Genomic DNA, 26,058 nt, shown 5'->3' with positions numbered 1-26,058 from the left:
AGGCAGAGGCAAGCTGGGACCAGATCCCGCGAGGCTGGGAGCGGGGGGTGTAGCAGCAGGTGTGCGGAAACCGTGGCCTCCCTGTACCAGCGAGCAGCCGCCGGCGGCAAGGCTCGCTCTCTGTTTCATTGCCACTCGCGCGTTCCCAGCCTGGCACTGGAAGCCCGGCTGGCGGCGGGAGCCGCGTTCGTGGCGGCGGGGGGCGCTCTCCGTGCGCGGTGCGGGTGCGCGGTGTCCGGTGCCCGCGGCCGGAGCGGTGCCCGCGGCCGGAGCGGCGATGGACTCCCGCCTGCGGGCCGCCGCGCTCTGCGGGGCGGCGCTGGCCCTGGCGGGCGGCACGGTCGTGGCGCTGCGGGCCTGGGCCCGCCGGCGGAGCGACATCTCGCTGCCCGCACGCTCTGCAGCCGCCGCTGCCGCCGCCGAGCAGGTACCGGGGCCGCGGCGGGCGAGGCCGCGAGGTCGGGGAACGCCCGCCTGGGCCGCCCGGGGCCTCTCGGCGTGGCAGCGCCGCCCCGCCCGTCCTGGGCCACCGCCACCTCGGCCCTGGCGCTCCCCGGCGGCCCCCCGGGCCGCGGCGGGGTGGTGGCCGGGCCAGGGCCGCTCTCCCCGCTTTGCTGCCCCGCGATGCCCGGGGCCGGCTGGTGTCCCGGGGATCCCCCATCGCTGCGGCAGTGCGCTTGTGCCGCAGGAGCCCCGCGGGCATCTTCAGCTTCTTCACCGCGAAGGGGCTTTTGCTGTGCCCTCCAAGCCCCTTGTTCAGCCTCCTTCTTTCCCCCTGCCCTCCTAAGCTTTGCCCCTGCCCCGCCTGCCCGGGTAAATGTGCTGCCCCTCGCTTTGCAGGGTAAAGGACACGGCAAGCAGATCCTGGTGCTGGGCCTGGATGGGGCTGGGAAGACTAGCATTCTCCACTCCCTGGCAACTAACCACGTCAAGCGCAGCGTGGCTCCCACCGAGGGCTTCAATGCCATCTGCATAAACACCGAAGAGTCCCAGATGGAGTTTCTGGAGAGTGAGTGAACCTGTTTTAGTATTGAACATAAAATAAGTTCCTGTCTTGTGCCTAAGGGATCAGGCACATATTTTAAAAGTTCAATGTCCCCGCATGCCTGCTTTGATAATGTGAAGTTGTGATTATTTTCTCCTTGGGGATTCTTATTTCTTACCCAGCCTCTTTGAAGGAGAAGACACAATGGTGTTAGAGACCAGTTTTCATTCAGCCCTGACATCCTAGGAATTCTGCTCCCAGAGAGAGATGAGTAATAAACCGGATTGGTTGAAACCAGCATAGGTTTCCCCAATAAGCCCTGTGTTGTGGTCCATAGCTGTTGTACTGCTTCTCCTTGGTGCTTGTGCCTGGCAAAGTGCGAGAGCTGCAGAGAAATAAATAATAAGTGAAAGAAGAGAGGGGAAAGAGAAAAACTTTATACCCTTTCTGTTCAAAAGCCTCATAAGTGGTGTTTTCTAGTCTTTAAACAATCTTTTGAATGTCTGTAGCATTTTGTTAAAATTTCTGTACTGTCATTAGCTCTGATTTTTGGGTATTGTCTGTGCCTGCAGAGGGCATCTCCTGGGATGCCTTTGGTGCATCACAGCTGTTTGAGGTGCAGCGAGCTGATGGGAAAGGTGGAGGCCCTGGGGTCAGGTCACTCCCTGGTACAGAGAGGCTGACATCCAGCCTCATCAATGCCTGCCTTCTGTGGGGGCAGGAGCTGCTCATTGCTTCCTGCTGTTTCTGCACTGTGCTGTACCAGTGCTCAAAAGGACTTGTGCTGTTCCCAGGTAAGTTTTTGGGGTGTGGGGATGAGGCCACTTAGACAGAGTTTCATTCCCAGTCTTACTGCCATAGGAGTCTCTGCAGTGGCTTTGGGAGATCATCTTTAGAGAGATGCTTGTAGTCTGTGCCCCTCGCCTGGTATGTAAGAGGATGTCTCCTACTGGGATGTGCTTTGCCTGTCTGAGCCCAGAGAAACCCAGAGTGTCTCTTCTCCTGCCTGGGGATGGTCTGGGCCCAGCACTGCACACACCACAGCAGAACCTGTTGTTTCTGAGTCGTCCTTCCCTCTCTGGTCCAGGTTGGTAGTGCCTGAGATGTGATGGCTGCGATCTGACCCATGGGAAATGCAATGTCTCAGGCCAGTTTCAGCCAGGTAAATCCGTGCATGGCTCTCTAATCTGGTTACTTATCCAGTCTGTACCATTGCCTAGTCCAGGGGTTAGCAGCCTGTGCTGTGATCACATGGCACGAGGTGATCAGCAAACAGCAGGGGTTTTATTTTGCTGGCTTAGACAGGTGGAAAACTGTTCATTTTCTTTGTAGCAGCATACAAGATAACTGGATGGTATCGTGTCCTCTGCAGGTACTAGGAGCTCCTGGTTTCTGCTGAGTTCCTACAAGTTTGGGGGAAAAAAATGTTCTCCATAAGGCTGCTTACCCCTGGGTTATGCTATGCATGAATACACTTAACAAAGAGAGCAGTGCTGAGACCCTGCAGTATCACAGTACAGAATCAGACTTCTGTCCCAAACATTACATGTCAGTCACAGCCCTTTGGCTCCTTTCCACAGTGGCAGACTTGCAGTTCTGCTTCCAGGTACATTGGGCCACTTGAAGAGGCAGGCATATTCTAGTGGGAAATATTACTTCCCTTTCCATATTCTTGAAACTACTGAACCCTTTTGACTTAAGTGAAAGCAAAATTGTTTTGACACAATAAAAGATGGCTGTATAGTCAGACAATTTTGAAAAGAGCTCCTGTGATAGGGAACCCCAGATATATTGCTTTGTAAACTTGCTACTTTTGAGAGACTCGCACATGCCTTTTGAGCACCTCAGTACTCTTTGAGCAAGTTGTTCTGCAGTGTGCCTGAAGAAGACCTAGAGACCCGAAAACAAATCTGAAATACTTAATACACTGATACTTATTCCTTCTGCTGTTAAACTCAGCAAATTACTGAATTCTTTGTCCCCAGATGGGAACAACAATCTCAAATAACTTGCTGCCTATAGTTTCACCAGAGAATTGTTTTAAGAACTAGTTTTGAAGGTGAACAGCTTTCCTCTGTATCCAGCAGAGCAGAGATCCTCTGTATCTCATTTCTCCATGAGAAATGGTGAAATGGAGAAATGTATGCTGTGCAAAGATTACTCCAAAGGGTTGCCTGAAGAGTCTGCTGGGACTTGATTTTTCTCTCTTTGTTAAGCACCTCTGGTTATTGACAAAACTGTGGAAGTTTTGAGCTAGCTCTTAGTGTCATACAAATACAATGAGAGCCCACCACACCTCAGAGCTAAATTTCTCCTTTGGAAAATGTACACCTGCTTTGTCTTAAAATGAGATGGGCATTTGGAGATAGGCTATATGGGGACATTTGGTGTTTACAGACACTGAACCATATTCTACTCTCCTTACTTGCTTGAGAGCCAACAAGGCAGAAAGCAACTGTAAAGAAATTGAACCCAGAATCCTCTCAAAATAAGAGCTTAAAAAGGAAAGATTTTTTTTTCTCCCCAAAGCATACTTCATGGGACATGACTGGGGAAAATAAAGCTGTTTTCAGTCTCATGTACAGTAGCCAAAATACTTTGATGTTTTGGTAATACAAATATATTGTGTTTTCGGCCCAGGACCTGCTGTCTGCACCTCTGGGAGCAGTGCTGCTTGAATTACTTGGTGAATTCTGTACTGCTGTCTTCTCTTCCAGTCGGGGGCAGTGAATCTCTGCGTTCATACTGGAAGATGTACTTGCCCAAAGTGCTGTTGCTGGTCTATGTCGTGGACTCGGCTGATCATGCCCGACTGCCTATGGCGAAACAGCTGCTTCATCAACTAATCCAGAACAACTCCACCCTGCCTGTGGTAGTTCTGGCCAACAAACAGGTAAGAGTTCCCTGCTGCTGCCACAGCTTGGGCTGGCAGCAACTTTGGAAACAGCAACAAAGCCTTTCAAAAGAGGCTTAATGCCTTTAAGGAGGGCACAAGGCTGGGAGTCTTTCTGACACACCTGTTGACCACAAAACAAAAGAATCTGAGGTTTTGGATCTGTAAGATGCAGGTCCTGTGCTTGGTGAAGATGCAATCAGAGCTGTGGGTAGAAACTGCTGTACATTTGCAAGGTTTGGGAGCTTCAAGGGAGACCACAGTTAGATCTGAAGTTAGGTTTCTGTTCTGAGTATCTGCCTAGAAGTACCACTTCACCTAGCAGCTAAAAAGTGAAGCACTGTTGTTTGCCTTCAGACTGTCCAGTTGGCTGCTCCTAAGGCTGCTTCTGAAACCTGAGGGAAAGAGGAGCTTTCCTCACAAGGCAGTGCTTCCTCCTAAGATCTTTGTGGAAGTCTCAATGATTGGTGCTGTACCTGGAAAAGAATTGGGCCTCTGGTACAATCAGATGACAGAAGAGCCCAAGGGTTTTAATCACAGATTCTCTTCTATCAAGGTTGCATGCTCAGTTTGCTCTACATTGTTACCTCCTAAATTTCTAGTAACTGAGGCCCGTTATTAGTAGTCATTTATGTTACTCTTGAGCACAAGTGCAGGCTTGGGCTTCATCAGACTGAAATGTATCAGAAACGCTGGTGTCTGAGAAGGTAGGCACGGCATGGCTGTTGTGTATTTGCCCTATTCTTGTAACTCTTTGCTGGGCACCTGGGGTCTTGGGCCATCAGTGCTTTTGTCTGCCTTGTGCAGGTGGTCTTAGATATCAGAAACAGTGGAATTAGTGTAGAAATAGAAACAACTGTACCCATATTTCTTCAGGAATAAATTAGGTTAGAAATTAACTATTTCCCCCAAGGCATTTTAGGACATGGGAAGCAACCTCATTAAAGGTACATAAGAATGGTGCCCCAGAGCTTTTGGGACTCTTTCCTTCCCTGGACAAAAGCAGTGGCTCAAAGTAGGAATGGTGCCACCACCTCTTGCAACTAACAGGCTTGTTTTATTTTTGTGTAACAGGACCTCGAAGGTGCATATTGCATCACTGATATTCACGATGCTCTGGCTCTGTCTGATATTGGGGACGAGAGGAAGATGTTCTTGATTGGTACCCATGTGGCAGAAGATGGCTCTGAGATCTCCTCCAGCATGCAGGATGCCAAGGAGCTGATAGGGCAGCTGGTTTTGGAAACACAGTGACAGCTCTTTTCTTACAACATGGTGTCTGCAGCTGAGGGAGAGCAGGTGTTAGTATATGGTCAGTTTGCTGTGTGGCAGCTGAAATGAGCAGATATGCTTTTCTGGTGGGTGTGGAATTCCTCTGAAAGTGGTATCTAGTTGGTAAGAAAATCTTAATTTATAGTGGTTTGAAAATACATTTGAGAAGTGGTCTATTTTTAGCATATTTGTAGGAGAAAAACAGTCTGTCTCTCAGGCAGCAGATTTAAGGGAAAATATAGCTTATGGGTTAGATAATTTCATGTCAGGTAGGAATCAAGCACTGACTTCCGTGGAAGAAAGTTGCATCCAGTGAATTTAACATGGCTTGATGTCTCAGGTTAAAGTGAAATATGTTTACTTCACAGATTTCACAGAACCCTTTCAACAGTGGTGTTCTGTTAAAAATGAGTCCTCACTTCTTGACAGTGCCAGAAATTTAAAGTGCTGCAACTAGTGTTTTTCACAGTGACAATTCTTGCTGCTGTGTTGGACCCAGTTCTTATGGGAGTGGCAAATTGATAATCTCTGGAAATTGGGTTGGTTACTGCTTCTTTAGTGGGTAAGAACAAGAAAATGAAAGCAGTAATATATTAACTGTTTCTTTGCCTACAGGCAAAAAACCAAAATGGTGTAATTAAAGGTAGTGACTGGATGCTTTTAATTTAAATTGGCAGCAAAGGTGGGAGACTCATACATCAGGTTGAGCAGCTTCTTTTAAGCTTAGTCCGAGATGTCCTCGAGCAAGTAGTCTTCCTTGTGAAAACCCTGTTGTTTCTTGAAGGTGTTTTCTGTTAGCATAGCAGGTGAGGAAGGTGACAAGCTGCTGAGGAGTGTCACTTTCCCAGTGTCCTAATTGTACTCAAAGGACATGACCCAGGAGCTGTCCCGTAAAGGACCTGTTTGCACCCGCATCTATTGTACGAGGCGTTTATAGTTTTGTCCTTTGTAACAGATGCATAAAGCAGAAAATTCCACCTAACCACTGGTCTGGACTGCTCTCTCCTCTTCCAGCTGGGGAGCAAGATGTTCGGGGGCGGGAGGCTCCCGAGGCCTCCCTGGGACGGCCAGCATGCCAGGGGTCCTTGTCACCAGCGGGCAGAGGCCGGGGCCGTGCGGCTGCTGCCGCGGCCCGGGTGCGGGCTGCGCTCGGCGCCGGGCTGTGTGCCCGGGCCCGCCGCGGCCGGGCGGGGCGGGCGGAGCCGTTGGGCGGGGCCGGGCCATGGCGGCGGCCGGGGGCCTGCACGGTGCGTGGGGCCGGGGCGGCCGGGCCCCAGCGGCGCCGGCCCCTGCGCCGAGCCCCGGCCCCGCCGCTGGCCGCGGTGGGCTCGGGCCGGGAGGGCTCCCGGGCACGGTGGGCTGGCTGGCGCCGGCAGGTCCCGGCCACCGCGGCGGGGACTGCGGGCTGCCGGCCCCGTTTCGTGGCCATCGCTGCCGTCCGGGCACGTGGCTGCACTTGTCGCCACGTCGCTGGTTTTCCTGTCATCCCGTATCCCCCGGCCCCAGGTTGTTTTATACTGGCACCGAGTCCCAGTTTAACACAGCTGCCGTTTCCCCGAGGCTCTGAAAACCTCCCCTGGAAGCTACTGACGGCAGTCATAAGGGGTGGCTACACAGAGTCAGGTGGGAGCCTGCAGGCTGGTGACCACTGGTGCTAGTGCCAGGAGGAGGATGTGGTGCTGGGGGTGCTCTATCCTGCAGCCTTGGGGGCTGCCAGCATCCCCGTGAGGAGCAACCCCTGGAGAGGAAGGTACCAGGGAAAAGCAATACAATCATCTGCTGAGCAGCTATCCTGACGAGATACACAAACTTCATGTGCCGTATGATCATTGCACGGTAAAGAGCAGGCAGCCCGGGCTCCAGGTGTTATCAAGCTTTTAAATTCACCTGTTCTTGTCTTTGCAGTGTCATCTTACACACCTTGCATGTGTGTACACCCACGCAGCAGGTAAGAAGCCCTCCCGTCCTGGCTGGGTGTTCAGGCCAATGCCCCATGTCTCTTGAGAGGGCTCAGTCGGGGATTTACACCAAGCAGTGAGTCAATGTATCGGATGACGCTGTGATAAACACTTGAGAGGAAATTATGTCCGGTTTTGCCCTTACCTCAGCTTCTGAAAAACATCCGACCACCCCTGCCCCTTCAAAACGGAAGCTGTGACTCTTTGCTGTACAAGGAATTGATCTCAAAAGGAGTTGATCTCCCTTAAGCAATGAGTCTGTGAATGCTCAGACAGTGGAGGGGAGGTGTTTCTGTGTCTGGCTGAAGCAAGGCATTGCTGGGAAGCATGAGCAGGCCCATACAACAAAGGCTCCACCAGGGCTCTCCTGTCAGTGAGGTGGTTTAACCCCTTCAAGTTGCAGAGCTGCTGAAGGTACATCCTGAGTGAGGTTGCCTCTCTCTCTAGAGCTTTTGCCATGATAAATATAATCTTTCTTTTTGTAATTGGAAAAAGAACAAAAAAAGATTGCCGAGTTGAGAGACCTGATCTGAATGTATGTGTGCCTCGTTCCTTGGCTGGATCATGATGCAAGCTAGGCACAGCAGTGTGGGGCACTAGGGCCATGTGCACTATGTTGTGCTAGATTTGGCTGTGGCTGTGTGCTGGATCTGTGCCAGCAGCTGAGGAAAAGCAATGAGCCTGCTTGCAGAGATACTGCCAGCTCTGCAACACAGTTAGGCTGGGGGGGCAACCTCTGTGTGCTAATCCTTCACCCCCTTTTACCTTTGCAAGGAAAACCCTCTGGGGACCCACTTGGGAATAAAGAGCTTAAACTGGGGTTTGGCTCCTGAAATGACATCTGCCTTCCTGACCGTGTCCTGTCTTGAACTGGTGGCAGGGGGCCAAAGCCCTACAGGCAGTTGCCTTGTGGGATCTCAGCAGGAGCAGTGTTTGCAGTGCTGTGGCCCAAGTTAAGCGTGGCAGGCATCTCGTGCAGTGACGATGCTGTAACAGCAGCCTGCCATTTCAGGGATCTCTGTGGTGCTGAGCTCTCTGACATGCATTTGCCAGGGCTTGGCATCTTACTAGCAGTAAGATGCCCATCCCCATCAGAGAAACCACAGGTGTGTCCCCAAAGCACAGATTGTTTTCTGTTGGCAAGTATCTCTCTCTACTGGTGTCCTTGCTCTTCTCTAGGCCATGCTGCCACATTGCCAGGTGACATGGAGCAGGGAAGCAATGCCTCAGGCTTCCACCTGTGTTTTTTCCATAGTGGAACACTTCCACAGCTGCCTGCACAGTGTGGTTGTTCACCAGCTGGCTGTGGGTAGGCACCTGTAGCCCCAGTGGGTGGGTATGGGCTTGGTCTGTGACATCAAGGAGTTGTGTAATACACTTGTGGCACTGGATTATCTTGTTCTCTTTTCTGTACCAAGGCTCATAAAGTTCAGACACTTCCCAGTCACTGGGATTTCAGGCCTCAGAAGTGATACCTGATCTTCATTAAAGTTTTTGGTCTGTTGTGTATTCAGTAAAAACATTTCTAGAGCTGCTCCTAAGACAGAGACCATGTATGTTCCTGTGTCTATACAGCACCTAGGACCTCTGTGCTAAATGGACTGAAATGAAATGTGCTCCTAAAGCCATGTGGAAACACGGTGCCGTCCCCATGGTGCCTTTTAGTAAACCACAATGTGGTGACAACAGGTTTTTGTTCATCTGGGCTCCCATAGGCTGGGAGGTCATCCTTCTTGTACGTGTGTCATGGTATGTTATTGACCAGAAAAGTTCCTTCCCAGTCTCCTAGTGATCAGTGGAGGCAGAATTACAAATTTGTATCTCTGCAGTCCAAGAGAAAACACAAAAATTTGTGGGCTGGTGAGTTTGCCAGATTAAATGGGTGGAAAGTACTTGAAGAGAGAGGTCCTTAAACGCGCTCTCTCAAGGGAATGGAGGCAAAAGCACAGGGCTTTGAGAGCGTTTGTATGGCTTTGAGTACGGCAGTAGCTTCTTTATGCTTTGTTGATTTAACTGTATGGTTAATGGCATGTTTGTCATTTTCTGCAATTTTGGCAGGATAGAGATACTTGCAGACCCCAAGCCACTATTTTGCCAAGCCAGCAGTCCCACGTAAGTAAGTGCTCAAACAGCACTTGCTCAAGGGCTGGGGATTGATGGGACTCAGCTGGAGCAGACTCTTGGCCATTGTCTTGCTACTCCTTTCCCCTCTGTCCCTAGAAAAGCAGACTGAGATGTTCCATACTTGAAGGGCTCCCTTCAATTTGCTCTTTCAAGTTCTCAATCAAAAACCTGGGTTTGACCCAAGCCTTGCCTTTGTTGCCCCATCTGATCTGAGCTGCCCAGCTGAGATGTTGTGGGGTAGGATGGTGTGTGGTGCAAGGTGACCGGACCATGGGAACCAGGCTGCTCTGTCCTGGAGGATACAGCCCAGCTTTAGGAGCAGAGTTGTCTGTGTGATATGATCAAACTACAGCTTGACAAGCCAGGGCAACAGTCTCTTGATAACATCTCTTCTCTGTTATCCGTATGGGTCTTGAAAAAGGCTCCACAAACCCATTGCCCTGCTGTTCTCTGTCCCAACTACCCCAGTACCCTCTCCCACCGTGGCCTCTCAGTGAGGGATGAGCAACTCCAAATTTGCCCTGGGCACAGGAGAGTAACCACTAACCTGCTGTAAAACCTCACCCACTTTCCATGGCACACCCTGACTGTAAAGTTGTTCTATTTTCACTGTCATACCTGTGGTATAGTTAGGTGGTAATGGTGAGGCAAAAGAAATGCAATGATGAAACTCCTCCAGGGGTTTCAGAGGTGTAATTAAATGACCCTCTCTGCACATCCACTGGTAACTAAAACCTGTCACTTTAAGACTCTTTTCTTTTTAGTTGACAACAACCAGCAGGAGTGTTGGGAAATTCAGAGCTACAGAAGGAGAATGCTCAGGGGATGCTAGTGGCACTTTGCAGGTGTGGGGAGCCATCGGGCATGTGTGTATGTGTGTGTGTGTGTGTTCCATCTTAGGCAGGGAAGGATAGCCCCAGCAAACATATTTCACACTTGTGCCTGTTACTAAAATTTGACAACCTTGCTGTTCATGCTAGGCTTGTATGGGGAAACCAAGAGACGATATGGACCCTCTCACCGGGTGCTATGACAGCTCGACCATCTGCAAGAATATTGTATCTGTGCAAGCCCAAGAAAGATTTTAGCAACTATGGGCGCAGGTCAGTCATGTGGTAGCACATCCTGGGGAAGGAGGCAGCTCAGAGCATACTCTCTAGGGGGCTATACTGGCTCCCAGGGAAAGGGGAGATGCCATCTCCTCTCCTGAAAAGGCTGCCATGCAGATAGCTCCATGGCACTGAAACTCACCAGCTGTTTTGTGCTTGGAACAGGGGCTGTCTGAAGTAGGGAAGAAAGTGCTATGGGAGCATAGTCACCCTGAATACTTGACTTCCAAAATGGGGAGGAACTGTGGAGTGCTAAATTTTGGTGACCTTTTATGTCCTCATACCCACTTCCCAGCTGTGAGAAGGACTTCTGCAACACATAGTTGCAGAAGTGTGATTAGAGCTCTGGGTTACCATCAGCTGCCCTAGGAGCTTGTCTTGATTTCAGTCTCCAAGCACAAGGGAGCATGTTCCTCTGCTGTAACAAAAATACCCATCCAACAGCTCTGCTTTGGTTTGAAGTAGACATCATGTGCATGCATGCATTTCTTGATGGAATGTGTGTTGCACCTGTGAGTAGAGAGGAACTATCCCTAATGTGTTCCATGTCCCACTGGGGCTGATGCAGCCCCGCCAGGCACCTGGACACTCCTGCATCTTCTTGGAGTCTGACCTAAATCTTTAAGGTAAGGTTAGGAACAGAGAAATCTTGCAGTGTTCTGCTGCTGGAAGGAATCCAGGTCTCTTGCCTTGAGTTAAACCTCTGCTGTCACTGCATGGTGTAAAACCTAGATCATGTTTTGGAATTGGAATGAAAATTGATGTAAAAAGTATAAATGACAGTGGTGCTGCATTACTTGAAGCAAGTAATTTGTAGCTCTTTTGGAGGAGATGGAGCTCTTTTGGAGTCAAAATGGTGGTTGCTAGTCTGTAAGAAGTCCTAGCAATGAGAATGGAGATGAAACTGTGTTGCACTCCTGGCTTTCCTCTACCTGGAGCAATGTCGAGACATGCATGTCTGTATTTTTCTCCCCTCTGCCACTATCACCAGTTATGGGCTCTCATCATCCTGAGAGCTAAAGGTGTCCATACGACAGCACTTCCTATCTTTCTGCTTACCTCTGCTTCTTTCTTCCCTGGTGATGACAGGCATATTCCAACAATTACACTTGTTTGAAAACTGGATGAACAAGGCTGGATGAACTAGGGGAGACACCAAGATGAAAGAAGGTACAAGGGCACAAGGTGCTATCAAGCCATTGTAACAAAAAGGTTTCTAAATTGGCAGAGCTGACCAACATAAATACTGTCTGATGTTGTAGGACAGCTTCTTTAAATGGTCCAGGAAATGCCTAGACTTTGAAAGCAGTGCACTGAGAGTGCTTAAAAGAGGACTCTTCAGATGCCAACAGCATTTAAAGTGAGGAAATTTCAGGTGTAAATGCCTATTTGTTCATGGCTTTTCCATGTGCACCAGTGCCAGATTTTGTACATGCAGCAGGCGTGGCTTTTTAACCCGACTTAGGTTACCATCTGCCAGGATCATGTTCTCTGTCAGTTGTCTTTTGCTAGCTCTTCTGCGCTGCTCCTCAAAATCCTTCTTTCTGTACAGCTGCAGACCAGTAATCGGTGGGAATCCCCTGCTAGCAAAGTTTGGCTACCCTTCTGAACGGCTGCTGAGGTTGTCTGAACCTAAAAAATACCTCCCTGCTTACCTGGAGCAAAGGTGAGAGGCTAGAAAGCCTATAGGGTGCTATAGGTAGAGCCTTGGGTCTTGTAACATCAGTGGTGTGTAATAAATGCAGGAACAGAGGATGGGTAAACAAAAGGCAGAATGCAGAGCAGGGTCTCTGCTGGGATTAGAACTTCTGGATTCTCTCATGGGATGAGTTCTACACTGGAAATGGCCACAAGACAAAGCTGCCTTCTACTGCAGCAAATGTGAGGCTTAGACATCCCAGCTGCTGCCAGGTTGGAGAACATCTGTGAGTGACAGTGCCGTAACTCTCTGCTTCCAGATCCCGTGAGTCCCCCGAGTGGCCTGTGTCCCTGGCTGCACAGAACTATAATGCCTCCAAGCGGATACTGCAGCTTGCGAAGCCAAAGGGGCTGCACCCAGACTTTGTGCCGCCCAGAGAGGTGAGGAGGAGGTTGAGTGAGATTTGGAGGGTACAGGGATGCAGCAAACTGTCCTGAGTTTTTAGACCCCGTATCCCACCCCTGGATGTGCCCAGTGTGTGGAGGGGAGAATCTGTCTGGTTCTGCTGTGGTTTATGACACTGGAAGAAGCTGCCTTTTCATTTACATTCATCAGGAAGATGAATATAAAAAACATGGAAGGAATTTCTCTGTACTTTTACCTGGCTACACAGGGTCTCATTACAGGCACTCCCCTTCTGCCTCTGAGTGAGCAACAGCTGGGAAATCCCTATAGCACCAAAATTACTTAATAGTTCAGGTGAAAGAAAAATAATGGATTCTGGAAAATTAAGAGTGACCATGTCTGCAGAGGAAGGGTGCTGGGATGCTCATCCTTGTGGAGAGGGAGCATGTCCCTGTGGGCTACTGTACAAGCTCTGTGTCTGCACATCCCTCCCCCATTCTGGATCCATGCAGGTGCCAACACAGGTTTCCAGATTTGCAGTCTCGGCCAAGGCATCGGCGCGGGTTCAGAAACTCGCAGAGCCCTTGATCAGGGAGCTGACCTGCTGCTCTGAGCACACCAAACCTGGTGTTGTCATCTCTACGGTAAGGCAGCATCACCCGGGACCCTACATGGATGGGACTTCTGGCAGAGGAGAGGGCACAGGTGCTCAGTCCCTTGTGGCTCTCTTCATGTCAGCCCTGGATGTGCTGCCCTCCATGAGGCTGGTGCAGCTGCTTCCTGAGCTGGAAAGCAGGACTTGTGCTCCATTCAGAGCATGAACTGACTCCCAGCACATATCCCCAGAGAATGGCAGAGCTGTGCCTAACCTGCACTTTTGGGGACAGGGAGAGGTGGACAAGTGCCTAACTGGGATCTCCAGTGCTGGGGGTGGGATGGACAAAAGGCTGTGAGTAATAGGAGACTGGAGGGCAGGTTGTGGGACTGGCCAGGCAGTGATTTCTCCCTCTACAGTTTGCCTGGTGACAAACACAAGTGAGGACATGATTGAGTCCCATCTGTGTGTGGTTAGTGGCTGTGAACCTGGTAACACTGAACTGGTTGCAGGCTGAGCACCCTTGAATGCCAGGAGCATCTCTAAGGACCTTCCTCCCCATTCTTCCACAGGTTTCCAGGTCATCTCAGAAGGCAGTTGCAAGCCCTCGGACCATTGAGCTGTCGAAGCCCAAACAACTCCACGCTAAGTTCGTGCCTGCGCGGGATCCTGAGTGGCCTGTGACAGAGGCTGCCAAGCGTGCTGTGGCTACAGAAAGGATAGTGGCACTGGCCCAGCCTAGCACAAGGTAGGTACTGCTTCCCAGTCATGGGGAAACAATCAGCTGCCAGCCCATTTTGTGTGGCTCATGGCACCTTGTTCATTTGTGTTTGGCTAGAGAGATTAGGCCAAGATTAGGAAGTACTCTTCCACTTCCAAAATGCATGGGTTTTATATGTTTGGATGTGTTAATGCTACCTGGATTGCGGTTTAAAAAGCCATTTTGAGGTAGAAGGAGAGTCAAAAGAGAAGAAACAGAATCTCTTTAATTCCAGCAGAATTACTGGTTGGGACTTGTTATTAATTCCAACTATAAAAAGCAACCAACTGGCAAAGGGCAGAGTGTGATACACTCATGTTGCCCAGCATATTGCAGCTGACCTCAGCCCAGTTTGCAGGAATTTCTTGGGAGGATGTTTCACAGAGGGTGAGGGAATGCCTGGCTGTAGTGGCTATGAGAGATACTCCTCCCCTGATGACAGCAGCAGAGGTGTGATGCCTTTTGTCCTCCCTTGACAGGGAAGGGCAGGCTTAGGTCCTGGAGGTGTGGGAGCTCACAGGCAGCTGACAGCTGGCCTTGCTCCAGTCAGAATTTACCATCCCTACCCTCTCTCCTCCAGACCTCGAATGGGCTTGACTGTTCTCAACCCAGATGCATTCAAAGTGAAGGAGGCTGCTATGAAGGCAGTTTGTTCTCCACGGCTCCAAGAACTAGCTCGGCCAATTCAGCGCTAAGCTCCTTCAGAAATGCTCCTGCCATCTGCCCACATCACCCCTTGGAATATCACTCTCTCTGGGCTCTGCTGTGGCTGGAAAATCTCTTTGAACACAGCGCAGAGGCAGCACTCAGCAGGAACATTTTCTGGGAGTTAAAATAAAATCATCATTCCTTTATAATAGTTATCAGAGAAAATTACAGAATTTAACTTAATGTGGGAAGACTCTCTTCCTAGATGGAGTTTCTTTCTTGATTGTTTTGCTGTTATAGTTTAAGAAGTAGTGAAACAACTGCTGAGGAAAGGAACTGTCCTTTCATGCAGGGAAATGTGGCAAACCAAACTCAAGAGCATGCAGTAAGTTGATGCAACATAACTCCTGAATTTGAGTTTAAAATTTTTTGCTAAATTTTAAACATTTTCTTACTGACACTCAAAAGTTTCATGCTTGTGACAGAAGTAGAAATACAAAAGGCTACAATGTATGTTGAGTTGGCTTGGATTTGGGACCTGTTTCTCAAATGCCTGGAGAACAGGCAGATCCAGTTACATAGGTGGGTTAAAGCTGTGTGGTTCAGATACTCAGTTGTGTGACCTTGGGCAAAATAAGAGAGTTCTGCACTGGGATTTTTGGAGCCTAACTCAAAAAAGCAGAGTTCCCCTCAGTGTAAGAGAGAAGGCAAGTTGCAAAGGCTAAGCAGAAAACAAGTATTGATGCCAGAGTCCGCAGACCAAATTGTGAGCTCCAGTCAGGTCTGTGGGTCAGTCAGTTTGGCAGCTGGATTGCAGGGGAACAACACAGCTTGTGCGGGGCATGACGTAAAGGGAGAATGCTTTTATCCGCTTCCTACAAGGTCAGTGTGTTTTGCACTGGCTGCCCAACCACTGGCGACAGGCTGGAGATACTGAGGCAAGAGAGATGCTCACCAGTAAGGGACAAAAGCCACAAATGAAAGCATATGGCAGTTTCAGAGCCAATGTATTTTAATCTTGCCCTTGTTAAGCTGATTTTCCTTCCAAAGGAGTAGAGGCAGGTGACCACAAACCAGAAGGGGATTAATGAGAAGATCCATTAATTGATTCAGTAATCCACTAAGCAGAGGAGTTTTGAAGCCTTTTGAGCAAGGTAAGGTCACTGTGAAATGCTGCTGGTTATTTTTAGACCAGGCATTGTCCTGTGCCAAGATGGACGAGAGTTTGGATTTTGTGCAAGAGCCCCAGTGCAACTGCATTCCTCAGGCTTGAGAATGGCCAGGAGGAGACTAGGGTCCCCCCACTAAAGCCCCCATGCTCTGGGGAAACCCCAGCACCACCAGCCTCTGCCACCCTGGGGATTAGGGGGGTGTGGGGTTGTGTGGGCTGCCATGCATGGACCCACAGGTGCCCTAGGAGACAAGGCTTCCCATGGCTGTCCCTGTGGCAAAGGGAAAACCCACTGTGCCCACTGAGGCTGCCTGGGAGAAATATTGCCCATGCAGAGGAAGGAGTCTGCCTCCTGTCCTGGGGGCAGGGAGCACAAGCAGGGACATAACACAGCTCCTCTCATCAAAAAATGTTGGGTTTTTATTACCGCACTGGGAAAAAACCCACGAGTTCTTTCTCTTTGGTGACATTTAACTGAAATGTAAAAAAGGCATTCAAGGATGCTTTGCTTGGTCTGATTATGGTGTAGGCACTTGGTTTGCCAGTATTCAGAGCTGATTCAGGCATGTTGAGCCAAACCAGGTCACCTGAACAACACACCTGGTTTTTCAGATGCCCTACTCTCTGGATGATCTGCACCTTAAAGCTAGCACACATACTTTGCCTCTGGGGATTTTAAGGAAAATATTTATTTCTTATTTCTTTCCTTTATTTCTTCCTTCTATATTTGAACATATATCATGGCACAATTTCTGCAAGCCTGGGACAAGGGCATGAAATTGCCTTTTCTTGTGTAGCTGCTGTTAATGGGCTGGAATCACTGGATAGGTTATCAGCCATCAAAAGTTGTATACACACATGTGTGTGTATGTATATATATATATATATTTATAAAATTTTTTTTTTTCTGGTTATGTACATGTTAAATAAGATTTCTGTTAAATAGCAGAGTATTACTTAGTATTGCAAAACCTATTGCAACAGAAGAACCCCAAAGAAACCCACTCTGAAGAGCTTCACCATCCTTTATAAGAGGCAAGGGGATTGGAGCAGCATCCTTTAGTCCCTGACAGACCCGCTTTCTGAGGGCAGCCCTTCAGACTTCCTCCACTCCGCCAGGCGCTGCTTGAACCATTTCTGGAGAGAAAGAACAAAGCAGAGACTGAGTGCACTGAGCTGAGTGAAGCCTCCAAATAATTTTAATAAAAGGGCAGATGTCAGCACGTGGGAAGAGGTGAGGGGAACTCATGGTGCTGCTGCCTTGTAGCACGGTGCTGTTCCCAGGCAGTACAGGCAGCCAGGATGGTGGCTCCTGGCCGAACAGTCTGGTAACCTACACGTGCACCTCTTTGAAACTCATTTCTCTAGCTCACTTCAGACCTTGACAGTATGAGTGAGTCCTTTTTTTATTGCTGTGAGCCCAGGTTTTTCTTGGAGCAGAGTAAGAGATTGGCTAAGGATCTGAATGGTGTCTGTTTAAATGACTGGATAAGTCAAACAATCATTTGCAGGTCCAAAACTGACAGGAATCGAAAGCTCACCTGTTTCAGAAAGCATGAGAGGTACATTGCACATTGAGTCTCAACAAATTTAAGAACAAATAGATTTTTAAAATAGTTTAAAAATTGTCTTAGTGCTAAGGCAATATGCACATCTATGTTAGCAGCAACTTAGCACTATGTCTCTTGTAACTTAGCATCTGGAAGCCTATTCCAAGAGCTGCTGATTCCACTTAAAGGCAGCCACAATTTAAAATATTAGATAAAATGTATCTGGTTAAAGCTACACTACCTAAGAAGAAAAGAAAGAAAAGAAATATTACTCATGTGCCGGAAGCACAACTCAGCCTTTTGTTTGGCAATGTGCCTGTGATTCCTTTTGTTGCAGTTCATTTTGTTGCTATATTTGTTCATGGTTATTTTTGAAGCTATTATGGTCCATAATGATACAACCACAGTGCTCTCTACAAGAGCCTCTCACTCTCACACTGCCTTTGACCACATCCAGTCATATGATTGACAGCCTAGCGCCTCCTCTCAAAGTTTCACTTTCTGTCCTAAACTATAATCTCCTCTTTGCATCTCATTGCTACTGAATTTTTTATTAAAAGGGCTGTTATTTCTAGATGATAAAGCACTCTAGATGTCAGGGGCAATAATTCCCTGTGTTCTATGCAATGCAGGCACTTTGCAGCTCACGCCAGTGTTGATCCTGTCCCTAATATGACCTCCATCTCCAGATCTCTAGGAGCACATTAGATTAGTGGAAAAAGATAGCTATCAGGGAAGATTTTAAGACATCTACAGAGGTGCCCTGGGTGTATATGGCCTGTGTTTACAAGTTGCTGTAGGAAAAAAGAAAAAGGAACAGTGCCATTGCTATGGAGAAGAAGGTATTTTAGGGGTACTGCCTCCTCGCTGCCTCAAACAAGCAGTGATTGATGCCTGCCTGTCACCAAAGCACAGTCCACTCCAGCTGAGGACTATCGTGCAATGGATGCTGTTCCAGCATCTTTCCCTGGGACAGGCTAAATGCTGACATTGCCAGCTCAGCTTTTATACCCCTTTGGCTTTGCTGAGGGAGAGCCAGGCTTGGCAGCTCTCTGCAAACTGCTGCTAACTTTCCAGTGGGCTGGATTTCTTTTCTATACCCATAAATGCTGCTATGGGTCTAGTAATCACCTGCATCACAATGAGCTGCACTGCCACCTGAAGGAACTGGGAAGAAGCCTTTTGCTTCTGAAGCCCACGGTAGCCTGCAGGTAGCCAGTTGGAGCACAGGGCATGGTGGAATTCCCAGACAGTGGCAGCTTGTCTCTGTGGAGGGGTATTTGGGGGCCTCTATGTCTCCTGGAGAGGCTGACAGACTTGCCTGACATCGGGGCTTAGGGACGCTAAGGGGGAGGGTGCACAGCCTGAGCATGTCCCACAGCACATCCTGCAGGAATTGCATCTATCCTCTATGTATTTTAAAATGACAGTAGTTTCTTCAGACCTTTAAACCAGCAGTAGTTAGTGCATCCAAGGCAATCAGAAAGGGTTTGGCAGAACAGCACGCAAGGGTTGTACATTCAGGGCAGAAACACATGGAGCACAGGAAGGATGTGGGGTACAGGGAGGTGCTGTGTTGCATTAGAGCTCTGTGGGTGCAGTTAGGCGTGTGCTGGGGGTTGCACAGGTGCAGAGGAGACTTGTGGGTGCAGTGAGGAGAGTGCAGGGGGCACGGTGGTGCAGGGAGTGCAAGCAGGGAGCACACAGGGCACAGAGGAGTGCAGGCGGTGTGGGGGGAGCATGAGAAGGGCAGGGGCTGCTGTAGGAAGCCTGTGGGGGGACAGATGGGTGCAGGTGTATGATAGACCATGACAGGCAGGAGATGGGCACAGAGGCATGCAGGGGGAGCGGGGCTGGTGCCAGGGGCAGGATGAGAGGCATGCACTCACCAGAGTCTGCTCCTCGGAAAGCCCGGTCTCAGCAGCGATGAGGCACAGTGTGGTGGGGTCAGGATGCTTATTCACCTTGCAGAAGTGGTGTTCCAGGATCTCCAGCTGCTCCTCAGTGGGAATCACTGGCTTTTCCATGGCCATCTCCTCCTGGGGCAGGGCTATGGGGCCAGGCACTGCGGAGAGGGGCTGGTGTCATTGCTCAAGCTGGGACTGGCCAGTGGGGCCACACTTGCTGAGCCCCAGATTTGCCATCTGTGTCCACACCAACCTCCCCCCCTGCCCAGGCTGTGAGCTGTGGCTGCAGCAGGGCTCATCTCCCTTCCCAAAGACATGCCAGGGTGCTCAGCTGGGAGCACCAGCCCCCCCAACAACTCCTATCTCAGTTTCCTGCAGCGACCACACGCCAGCAATGCCCAGCACTGAGCTGTCTCACCATCCTCAGCTGGCAGGAAGCTGCAGGCTGCTCAGCACTCCCCTGGTGCTGTATTTATAGCCAGTGTGACTCCCATGGGAACGATTCCTGTTTACAGCCGTATTTAGGCCTGGGCGTCACTTAGGAGCGATGTCACAGCAATGGGCATGTTCAGGGGGTTAATTTAAAGACCGTAGCTAAAAAACATTATATCCTCTGGGTGAAGGGACAATAACTGACATCTAACCTAGTGGGTTGTTGTTTTTTTTCCCCTACTTCCCAGTGATCAGGCAAGTTTGTGCAAAGGAATGATAAAACAGAGCATATGTGATCTACTGGGAGCATGGTCTTTGACCCAGAAACCACTCTATTTCCCCTCCTCAGCATTAGTGTCCTGGTCCTTCTCTTAGAAGTGTGGAAAGACATCACACAATGCTGGCCATGAGAAGGTGAGCTGCATTGTTTTAAGTAATATTTAATGTTACCACACGTGGGCAAAACCAGTTAATCCTATTGTTCCTGAGCATCACTGAACTGGTTAGTTGATTGGTTGGGTTTTGCTGTATAAGTGTTCAAATCCTCAAGGACTGTTACCCCATGTATGTCTGTTGCTCAAGCACTTGCTGCTTCTGACTGTAATCAGTCCTAGGTGCTCCCAGCAAAGGCAGCACCAAGAAGCCCACGTTTTCCTCCAGAGTAACACTTGTCCCACTTGTGCTTTGCATAATCTCTGGAAGATTTGGCCCAAAAGAACAAGAAAAACAAGTGCATCTTGGATAAGTCCCACATCTCTCTTCTGCTGGGCTCCAGGTTTGCTTTCATATGGCAGAGGGTCGAGCTTGCTAATTCAGTCAACTAAAACACAAGGCACTGCCCCCACACAGCATGCACAAGTCCCTTGACACTGAATCACTGTGGTGTTTTTGAAACCAGGCTGTGGGGTATTGGCAGGGGAGGAGGTGTTTGCAAAATGTGGACTTTCTTGATCTGCTCTCCTGCTGTCCCTGTTGCTTGGCCCATCTCTGTTGCCTGGTTGGTGTTGCTGGTTCTCCAGTGCTGCCAGGAACCTTTGGCCCTTGTGGGATGTCTGTGGGCCATCTGCTGCAGACCTGCCCTGCCTCCACATTACTGTCCAGCTTTTCCTTCCCTTTGGCTCTGGGGTATAATCCTGGAACATCCATCATGCTGCACTCTTACTGCATAGGTTTAAACCCAACTGCTTTCTTGGTTGACTGGTAACTCACCTTTAGGTACCCTGGGTATTGAATGCCCCACGATTTTCACTTGCTGACAGAACTGCTAGGATGGGGCTCAGCTTCAAAACTGTCTTGCAGCTTGTGAAGAGCCAGGCGCAGTGAGAGGCTGAAGAGATCCTCGAACTTTACCTCATAAAACAAAGATCCCCCTGAGCCTCCTCTGCAGAAAGTGCTTTGACTAATAAGAGAATCCTTTGGCATTTGAGTAGGGGCTTATAAATAGACCAGGGCTGGTTGTGAAACAGCCCACTCTGCTTGAGTCACTTGATAAATAACGATTGTAACACAGTGGTTGTGTAACATTGGAGCACCTCTGAGCTTGATGGAGTGCTGGTAGACAGTACAGACAGTATCACCCACCAGGCCTGAGTGGACTGAAGAAAGACCATCTTTAACCCCAGGTACTGCAAGCCAAGCTGGCCTTGTCTGCGGTGTGTTGCAGCTGCCTGGGTTTCCTGGGGTCATCTTAATTCAGAAGCATCCATATAGAAAGGGGGCATCATAATTCAGTTACTCATTCATGTGAGGTAGTAGGAGTCTGCTGAATGCTGCTTACCTACCTTAGATATTTGTAGACCTCTTGAAAAGATGCAGGGGTAGAAGGAGGTCCCCTCGACTTGAGGTGCTACTCTCCAGCACTGTGGCTGCCAGGCTCTCCCTGAGGTCAAAATGCAGATGAGGCCAAGCTCAGGCCACAAGTCGTGCCTTTCTTTTTTTTAGCACACCACTGAGCCACCTGCCCTTCCCATAGAAAGCCCAGCCACAAAGGGATCCTCATCACCTCCAGATCATGCATCTAGCCCAGGCCACCAGCAGCAACATGCCTTGGCAGCTCATAAATCACTGTTTGCAGGCCGCCGCATTAATGTGCATTGATGTGTGTGCATGGATTTGCATAGGGAACACATGCTTCACCTTTCATGTTTCACCTGCACAGCTATTTCTGCTTCTGATTATCTCCAGGTTCCTGAGGCATTTCCCCATGGGACACAGTATCTTCTACCTGCTGGCAGCTCAGGGTGCCCCAACATGTGGGATGTGATGCCTGATGGCTTTTCTTTGTGTCCCCTCTACCCCTGCTCTGGAAGGAGTACATTTTTTTACCTCTCAGGGTTGTGAGATGGGTTTCAGGAAAAGGCAAAAACCTGGGGCTCCTGGAGGGCTTTGCAGGTCTCCCCACATCACTCCACTATGTCCTGAAGGCTTTCAGGAACCATGTGACCCCTGCGCAGCACATGGCCCCTAGCACTTGGCACCTCCAGGATGCTAAATGTGGGGGTATAGGACATGACTTGAGGGCACTACGAGTGCCTAAATGGCCAGACTGGCCCTATTGAGACCACTAATCACCTGCCTACTACTTAAATGGAGTCTCGTTTAAGCCCAGGCGTGCAGCTGGGCTTCAGGTTGTCCAACAGCTCTCCCTGTACGGGAAAGGTGATTGTCTCACTTACATTTATTTAAGCCTGGCAGAAATATGGAGACTCACAGCTGTTTGGCTTAGCTGCTGAAAAGCACCACTTCTCACTGCTTTTTTCCTCTTAAATTTTTGACAACATTGAAAAAAAAGGATTTTCAGTGCAAGGAATGTTAGCCATTTAGAAGGGCTGTTGGCGCTGCAACTGTCATTCAGCTGGGGTTTACTCACCCAGGCAGAAATGACAATGCCAGATGCACTGTCACAGGGAAACCACCACACCTGCTCTGTCCTAAGTGTCAAGATAAAGACCCCTGGGGAATTCACACTTGGCTCTGACTGTCTTGGTTTTAGGTAGAGTGATGTGAGAGCAGAAGCTTGCAAGTGGATCAGCAGTTGCCTGGGCCATGGGCAGCTGCAGCCAGCATTGCTATGTACATGACAGCACCTGGTGCTCTTAGTGTGGCTGATAGGGCATTAAAATGCACCTCCAGGGCCATTTTGGAGTAAGCAGACAAAAGGTAATGGCTGATGGGCACAAGTTACAGCAAGAGAAAATCTTATTATAAATGTATAGTACTCTGCCCATGTCTTGTGGTTGCACCCAGCTCCCTAAAAACACTCTGGGGTTACTAGCAGGACTCCCAGCTCTGGCGTGAAATAGGAGAGGACATCTTTCTGTCCCCCAACATGCTTGTCCAGCACTGCTAGTGCAGTCAGCATTTACTATCCTGGCAGAAATCTGCCACTTTTCCAGAAAAGATGTGATCGCTGTTTGCTCAGCTTTGCTTTTTTGAACAGTATCACAATAGGTGGCTGGCTTTGCAGCTCTTTAACGATCTACTGCACCCAAAGCCCCTAGAAACCTCTCTGAGCAGTAGCTCCTCCCCAGCTGATGGGGCTCCATAGCCTCTGCTGGGCTTCCTGACCCCTTTCCCAGTGCTCCCACTGTCAGGGCAGGGATGCAGCTGGAGGCATCTGCATCTGGTTTTAGCTTGCAGATATTTCCTGCCACTGCAGGGATCAAAATAGCAGTTCTCAATGCAAACGAGCCCTCTTACCCTCCCTTGCTCTGCTGCATAGCCATGTCCTGTCCTGAGCTTTGCTCATCCTCCTGCTGTGGGGTGGCTGTGGATAACATCAGCCAGCATGGAGCACAGGATAAGGTGGGACAGAGGCTTTAAAAATAAACCGGGCCCTGCTATAAATAAGGAAAAAACACCTGTCATGCATCCTGTAAACTACCCGTCCAGTCTTTTAGAAGATAATATCGGATGGGAACAAAGCAAATGGGAGCACTGCAGCTGCTGCAGCAGAGGCAGGGCCCCGTGGTGGCCCCTGCCTAGGGTCTCTCCTGCCTGGGTGCCTCTGCCTGCCCCGGGCATGAGCCTTTCTGTCCTGCTGGGTGCAGCTCCGACCTCCTCAGCATCAGTACTCACAGGGAAGCTCCTCTCTCCATCCCCCCATCCCCAACTGCAAACCCACCCCAGCACCCCCAGCTCAAAGCCTGTGCTTACCTGGAGCTGGCAGGGACCAGAAGTGTGTAAAACAAGAACCCCGCAGGTCCTTGGGTGACTGCTTAAGTATCTGCGTGTGTTTGACAGGCGGGGACCTGAAAAACCTGCCGCAAATCACAGGAGCTCCCGGGATCCACAGCCACTCTCTGGGCTGGTAATTCAGGTTTGGCACCCGCTCCCTTTGGCAGGGCTCCCTCCGCGCGTGGTTGTGTGCGCGCCGCGGGCTCTCGGTGGTCCGGCAGCCGTCGGGGCGCGTCCCGCCACGCTCGGGGCCCCAGGACGCGGTCCCGGCCGGGGCTGCTTCCTGCGGGGGTACAGGAAAGGTGCAGGCGGGGTGCGGCGGAAACTGCGCTTCGTACAGCGGAGCTGCAGCCGAGCCCGCCCGTCCCTCCCGGCCGGGATGCATCCCGCTGCGCCGCTGTAAGGAGCCCCGCTCCCGCCTCGGCTGATGGAGCCCGGCAGCGCTCGCTGCTGTGCAGGGCTGGATTCTCATCTCGCTTTAGTGTCTTGCACATGATGTGTCCAGGTTTAACATTCCCGAGTCTGCTGTCACTTTAGTCAGCCCTGTGATCCCGCCAGGCTGGGTGTAAGGGCAGGACTGGGTCCTGGATCTGTCCTGCTGCTGCAGCCCTCAGAGGCACAGCCTGGCTGGGGATGGGGAGGGGAGCAGGGCGTCCTCCTCTGCCAAAGCCGTCTCCTCCATTAAAGTGCCTAGGAGCCTGCAGTTCTCAGCGTGGTGGTCTGGAAGCATTAGACAGCAGCTTAAAAAGAGGCATCTTGTGGGGTGGAGTGCAGTGGAGAGGGGCTGATTTTTCTCTCAGTTTATAGACAGCTGGAAGGGGATGCTGGAAAATCAGAGAGGCTGAAGAAAGGGCTTATGAAAAATTGAATACGGCTTGCAGTGGCTGAGATTATCTGCCAGAGCAAAATTCAAACTGGCACAGAATGCAAAACTGTGGAGCTGGCTGGAGCCAGAGGCAGGGAGCCCTGACACTGAGGAGAAGTGGCTGGACAAACCCAGGCAAGAAACCTGCCTTATGTTTAGCAGTGAGCCAAGACTGTCCTGAAGAGGTTTTGTAATGTTGGGGGAAACATGGGCCAGGGCAAGGGGATTTCAAAGAGATCTGTGCCAAAGGACAGGCAGACCCGTGCCAGTTTTCCTAGCAGGATGACATTGATCAAGCAAGATCAGGGGATAGCTTCAATGCCTGATAAACCAATGGTGCTGTTCAGTGGCTGCCAGAGAGGTTTTGGGGGAAGACTTGATCCTGCATGCCTTGGGCAGGCACCTGGCCAAAGGAATATGTCCTGTTTATCACCGGTGCTAAGCAACAGGAGCACGGCTAGCAATGGGTGCACACAAGCAGATTGGCCGATGAGTCTGGGGGATGGCTCCAGGAGCCATGGCTGGGGGCATCCGGGTGCATTCAAGGAGGCTGGAGCAGACCCCTGCAGCAGGACTCTCAGTCTTGGATTTCATCCCCAGTGTCCAGGCAGAGGTCCTGAACTGCATACTGCATACTGACATGTCCTTAGGGGAGCTCTCAGGGGTATTGCTACTTATCTGCCCCATGTCTGTGCTCTGCTCTGGCATCTGCTCTTGGCCAGCCTCGGTGACAGGATAGATGGGAAAATATTCTGGTCCAGAAAGATTTTCCTATGTTTGTATGCTGTCTTTTTTTTCCTTCTGTGCATATGCCCTAAGCATTGCAAAATGTGAGTAACGTGGCCTGCAGGAACAGGATAGGCTCCTTTCTTCCCTTGTTTATTACTGTCAATGGAGAGAAAGCCTTTAATGTGGAAAAACCCTTTTCTCTTAGCCTGTGAACCCAGCCCAGGCTTGCACTGGGAGCACTGGCAGTGACGTGTTTCAGGCTGAGATACCCCATTGAAATGGTTTCAGAGGTGCTGGGAGTCCTGCAGTGACAATGTGAAAGTCATGTCAAAAATCTGTTCACATCTGGCTGGCACATGTTAATGCTTCTCTGACCTTTTCTGAAATCTTTAACACCCCATTTCTCCTCCTGGGAGAGGGTCAAAGTATTGCTGGAATTTATGGCTCACCTGATATGAAGAGATCCTGTCCCCATAGGATGTCCTTTGTCAGCAGCATTAGAGTAAATAGAAACAAAATGAAGGGTGCATCCAGGCCTATCACAGAGACTTTCTTCCTGTTGAGAAGTACAGCTGTTGTGATGTGCATTTGACAATTTTGCATCATACTGTGGCATTGCAGCAAGGGGCTGGCAGCTGCAGCCTGCATTCAGCACCCCACTGCTCTGGACCCCTCTTGCGGAGGCTTGAATATCATCCATATTGCTCCATGGCAAGATGTTGGCTGAAGTCACTTTTGGGGGGGTAGGTGGGGTGGACATTCAACACACAGCTGATGCTCATGCTGGGCCAGTTGTTGTCCCTTTAATACTGCATGGAGACAGAATGGAAAAAAAACATG

At 50.0% G+C, this 26,058-nt stretch overlaps 3 protein-coding genes across 6 annotated transcripts; 2 read left to right on the top strand and 1 right to left on the bottom strand.

The window, feature by feature from the left end:
- Window positions 1-209: 209 nt before the first annotated feature.
- On the top strand, window positions 210-6,129 carry ARL9 (ADP ribosylation factor like GTPase 9). Of its 3 annotated transcripts, none has more exons than XM_068187337.1 (4): window positions 210-427; window positions 841-1,009; window positions 3,703-3,878; window positions 4,953-6,129. In XM_068187337.1, exons 1-4 carry the CDS (start codon window positions 278-280, stop codon window positions 5,130-5,132), a joined length of 675 nt encoding a protein of 224 aa, XP_068043438.1. In that variant the 5' UTR covers window positions 210-277; the 3' UTR covers window positions 5,133-6,129. The 3 variants fall into 3 exon arrangements, with proteins under 3 accessions (XP_068043438.1, XP_068043439.1, XP_068043440.1); XM_068187339.1 differs by lacking the exon at window positions 210-427 and adding an exon at window positions 2,073-2,147 and having other exon boundaries at window positions 956-1,009; XM_068187338.1 differs by lacking the exon at window positions 210-427 and having other exon boundaries at window positions 581-1,009.
- Window positions 6,130-6,325: 196 nt separating this feature from the next.
- SPMAP2L (sperm microtubule associated protein 2 like) lies at window positions 6,326-14,601 on the top strand. The gene is made up of 9 exons (XM_068187315.1): window positions 6,326-6,397; window positions 7,056-7,098; window positions 9,167-9,220; window positions 10,213-10,335; window positions 11,894-12,007; window positions 12,300-12,420; window positions 12,898-13,029; window positions 13,553-13,728; window positions 14,321-14,601. The coding sequence occupies exons 1-9, from the start codon at window positions 6,373-6,375 to the stop codon at window positions 14,433-14,435; spliced, it is 903 nt and encodes a 300-aa protein (XP_068043416.1). The 5' UTR covers window positions 6,326-6,372; the 3' UTR covers window positions 14,436-14,601.
- Window positions 14,602-15,378: 777 nt separating this feature from the next.
- On the bottom strand, window positions 15,379-23,737 carry HOPX (HOP homeobox). Of its 2 annotated transcripts, none has more exons than XM_068187313.1 (3): window positions 23,604-23,737; window positions 18,999-19,174; window positions 15,379-16,696 (listed from the first exon to the last, which is right to left on the bottom strand). In XM_068187313.1, the coding sequence occupies exons 2-3, from the start codon at window positions 19,140-19,142 to the stop codon at window positions 16,619-16,621; spliced, it is 222 nt and encodes a 73-aa protein (XP_068043414.1). In that variant the 5' UTR covers window positions 19,143-19,174; window positions 23,604-23,737; the 3' UTR covers window positions 15,379-16,618. The 2 variants fall into 2 exon arrangements, with proteins under 2 accessions (XP_068043414.1, XP_068043413.1); XM_068187312.1 differs by lacking the exon at window positions 23,604-23,737 and adding an exon at window positions 19,435-19,584.
- Window positions 23,738-26,058: the final 2,321 nt, after the last annotated feature.

Source organism: Anomalospiza imberbis, chromosome 4 (genome assembly GCF_031753505.1).
Source record: "Anomalospiza imberbis isolate Cuckoo-Finch-1a 21T00152 chromosome 4, ASM3175350v1, whole genome shotgun sequence".
In the NCBI taxonomy this organism is placed as follows: domain Eukaryota; kingdom Metazoa; phylum Chordata; class Aves; order Passeriformes; family Viduidae; genus Anomalospiza; species Anomalospiza imberbis.
The sequence above is the reverse complement of the archived record's forward strand: the minus strand, read 5'-3'. Positions and strand labels throughout refer to the sequence as shown.

Bases quoted from the DNA above. Each gene is read 5' to 3' on its own strand.
- ARL9 (XM_068187338.1), top strand. From the start codon at position 625: ATGCCCGGGGCCGGCTGGTGTCCCGGGGATCCCCCATCGCTGCGGCAG. The intron at 1,010-3,702 runs GTGAGTGAACCT...CTTCTCTTCCAG, and splicing joins CCAGATGGAGTTTCTGGAGA to TCGGGGGCAGTGAATCTCTG. The intron at 3,879-4,952 runs GTAAGAGTTCCC...TTTGTGTAACAG, and splicing joins TAGTTCTGGCCAACAAACAG to GACCTCGAAGGTGCATATTG.
- SPMAP2L (XM_068187315.1), top strand. From the start codon at position 6,373: ATGGCGGCGGCCGGGGGCCTGCACG. The intron at 6,398-7,055 runs GTGCGTGGGGCC...TTGTCTTTGCAG, and splicing joins GGCGGCCGGGGGCCTGCACG to TGTCATCTTACACACCTTGC. The intron at 13,729-14,320 runs GTAGGTACTGCT...TCTCTCCTCCAG, and splicing joins CTGGCCCAGCCTAGCACAAG to ACCTCGAATGGGCTTGACTG.
- HOPX (XM_068187313.1), bottom strand. From the start codon at position 19,142: ATGGCCATGGAAAAGCCAGTGATTCCCACTGAGGAGCAGCTGGAGATC. The intron at 16,697-18,998 runs GTGAGTGCATGC...CTTTCTCTCCAG, and splicing joins TTTCCGAGGAGCAGACTCTG to AAATGGTTCAAGCAGCGCCT.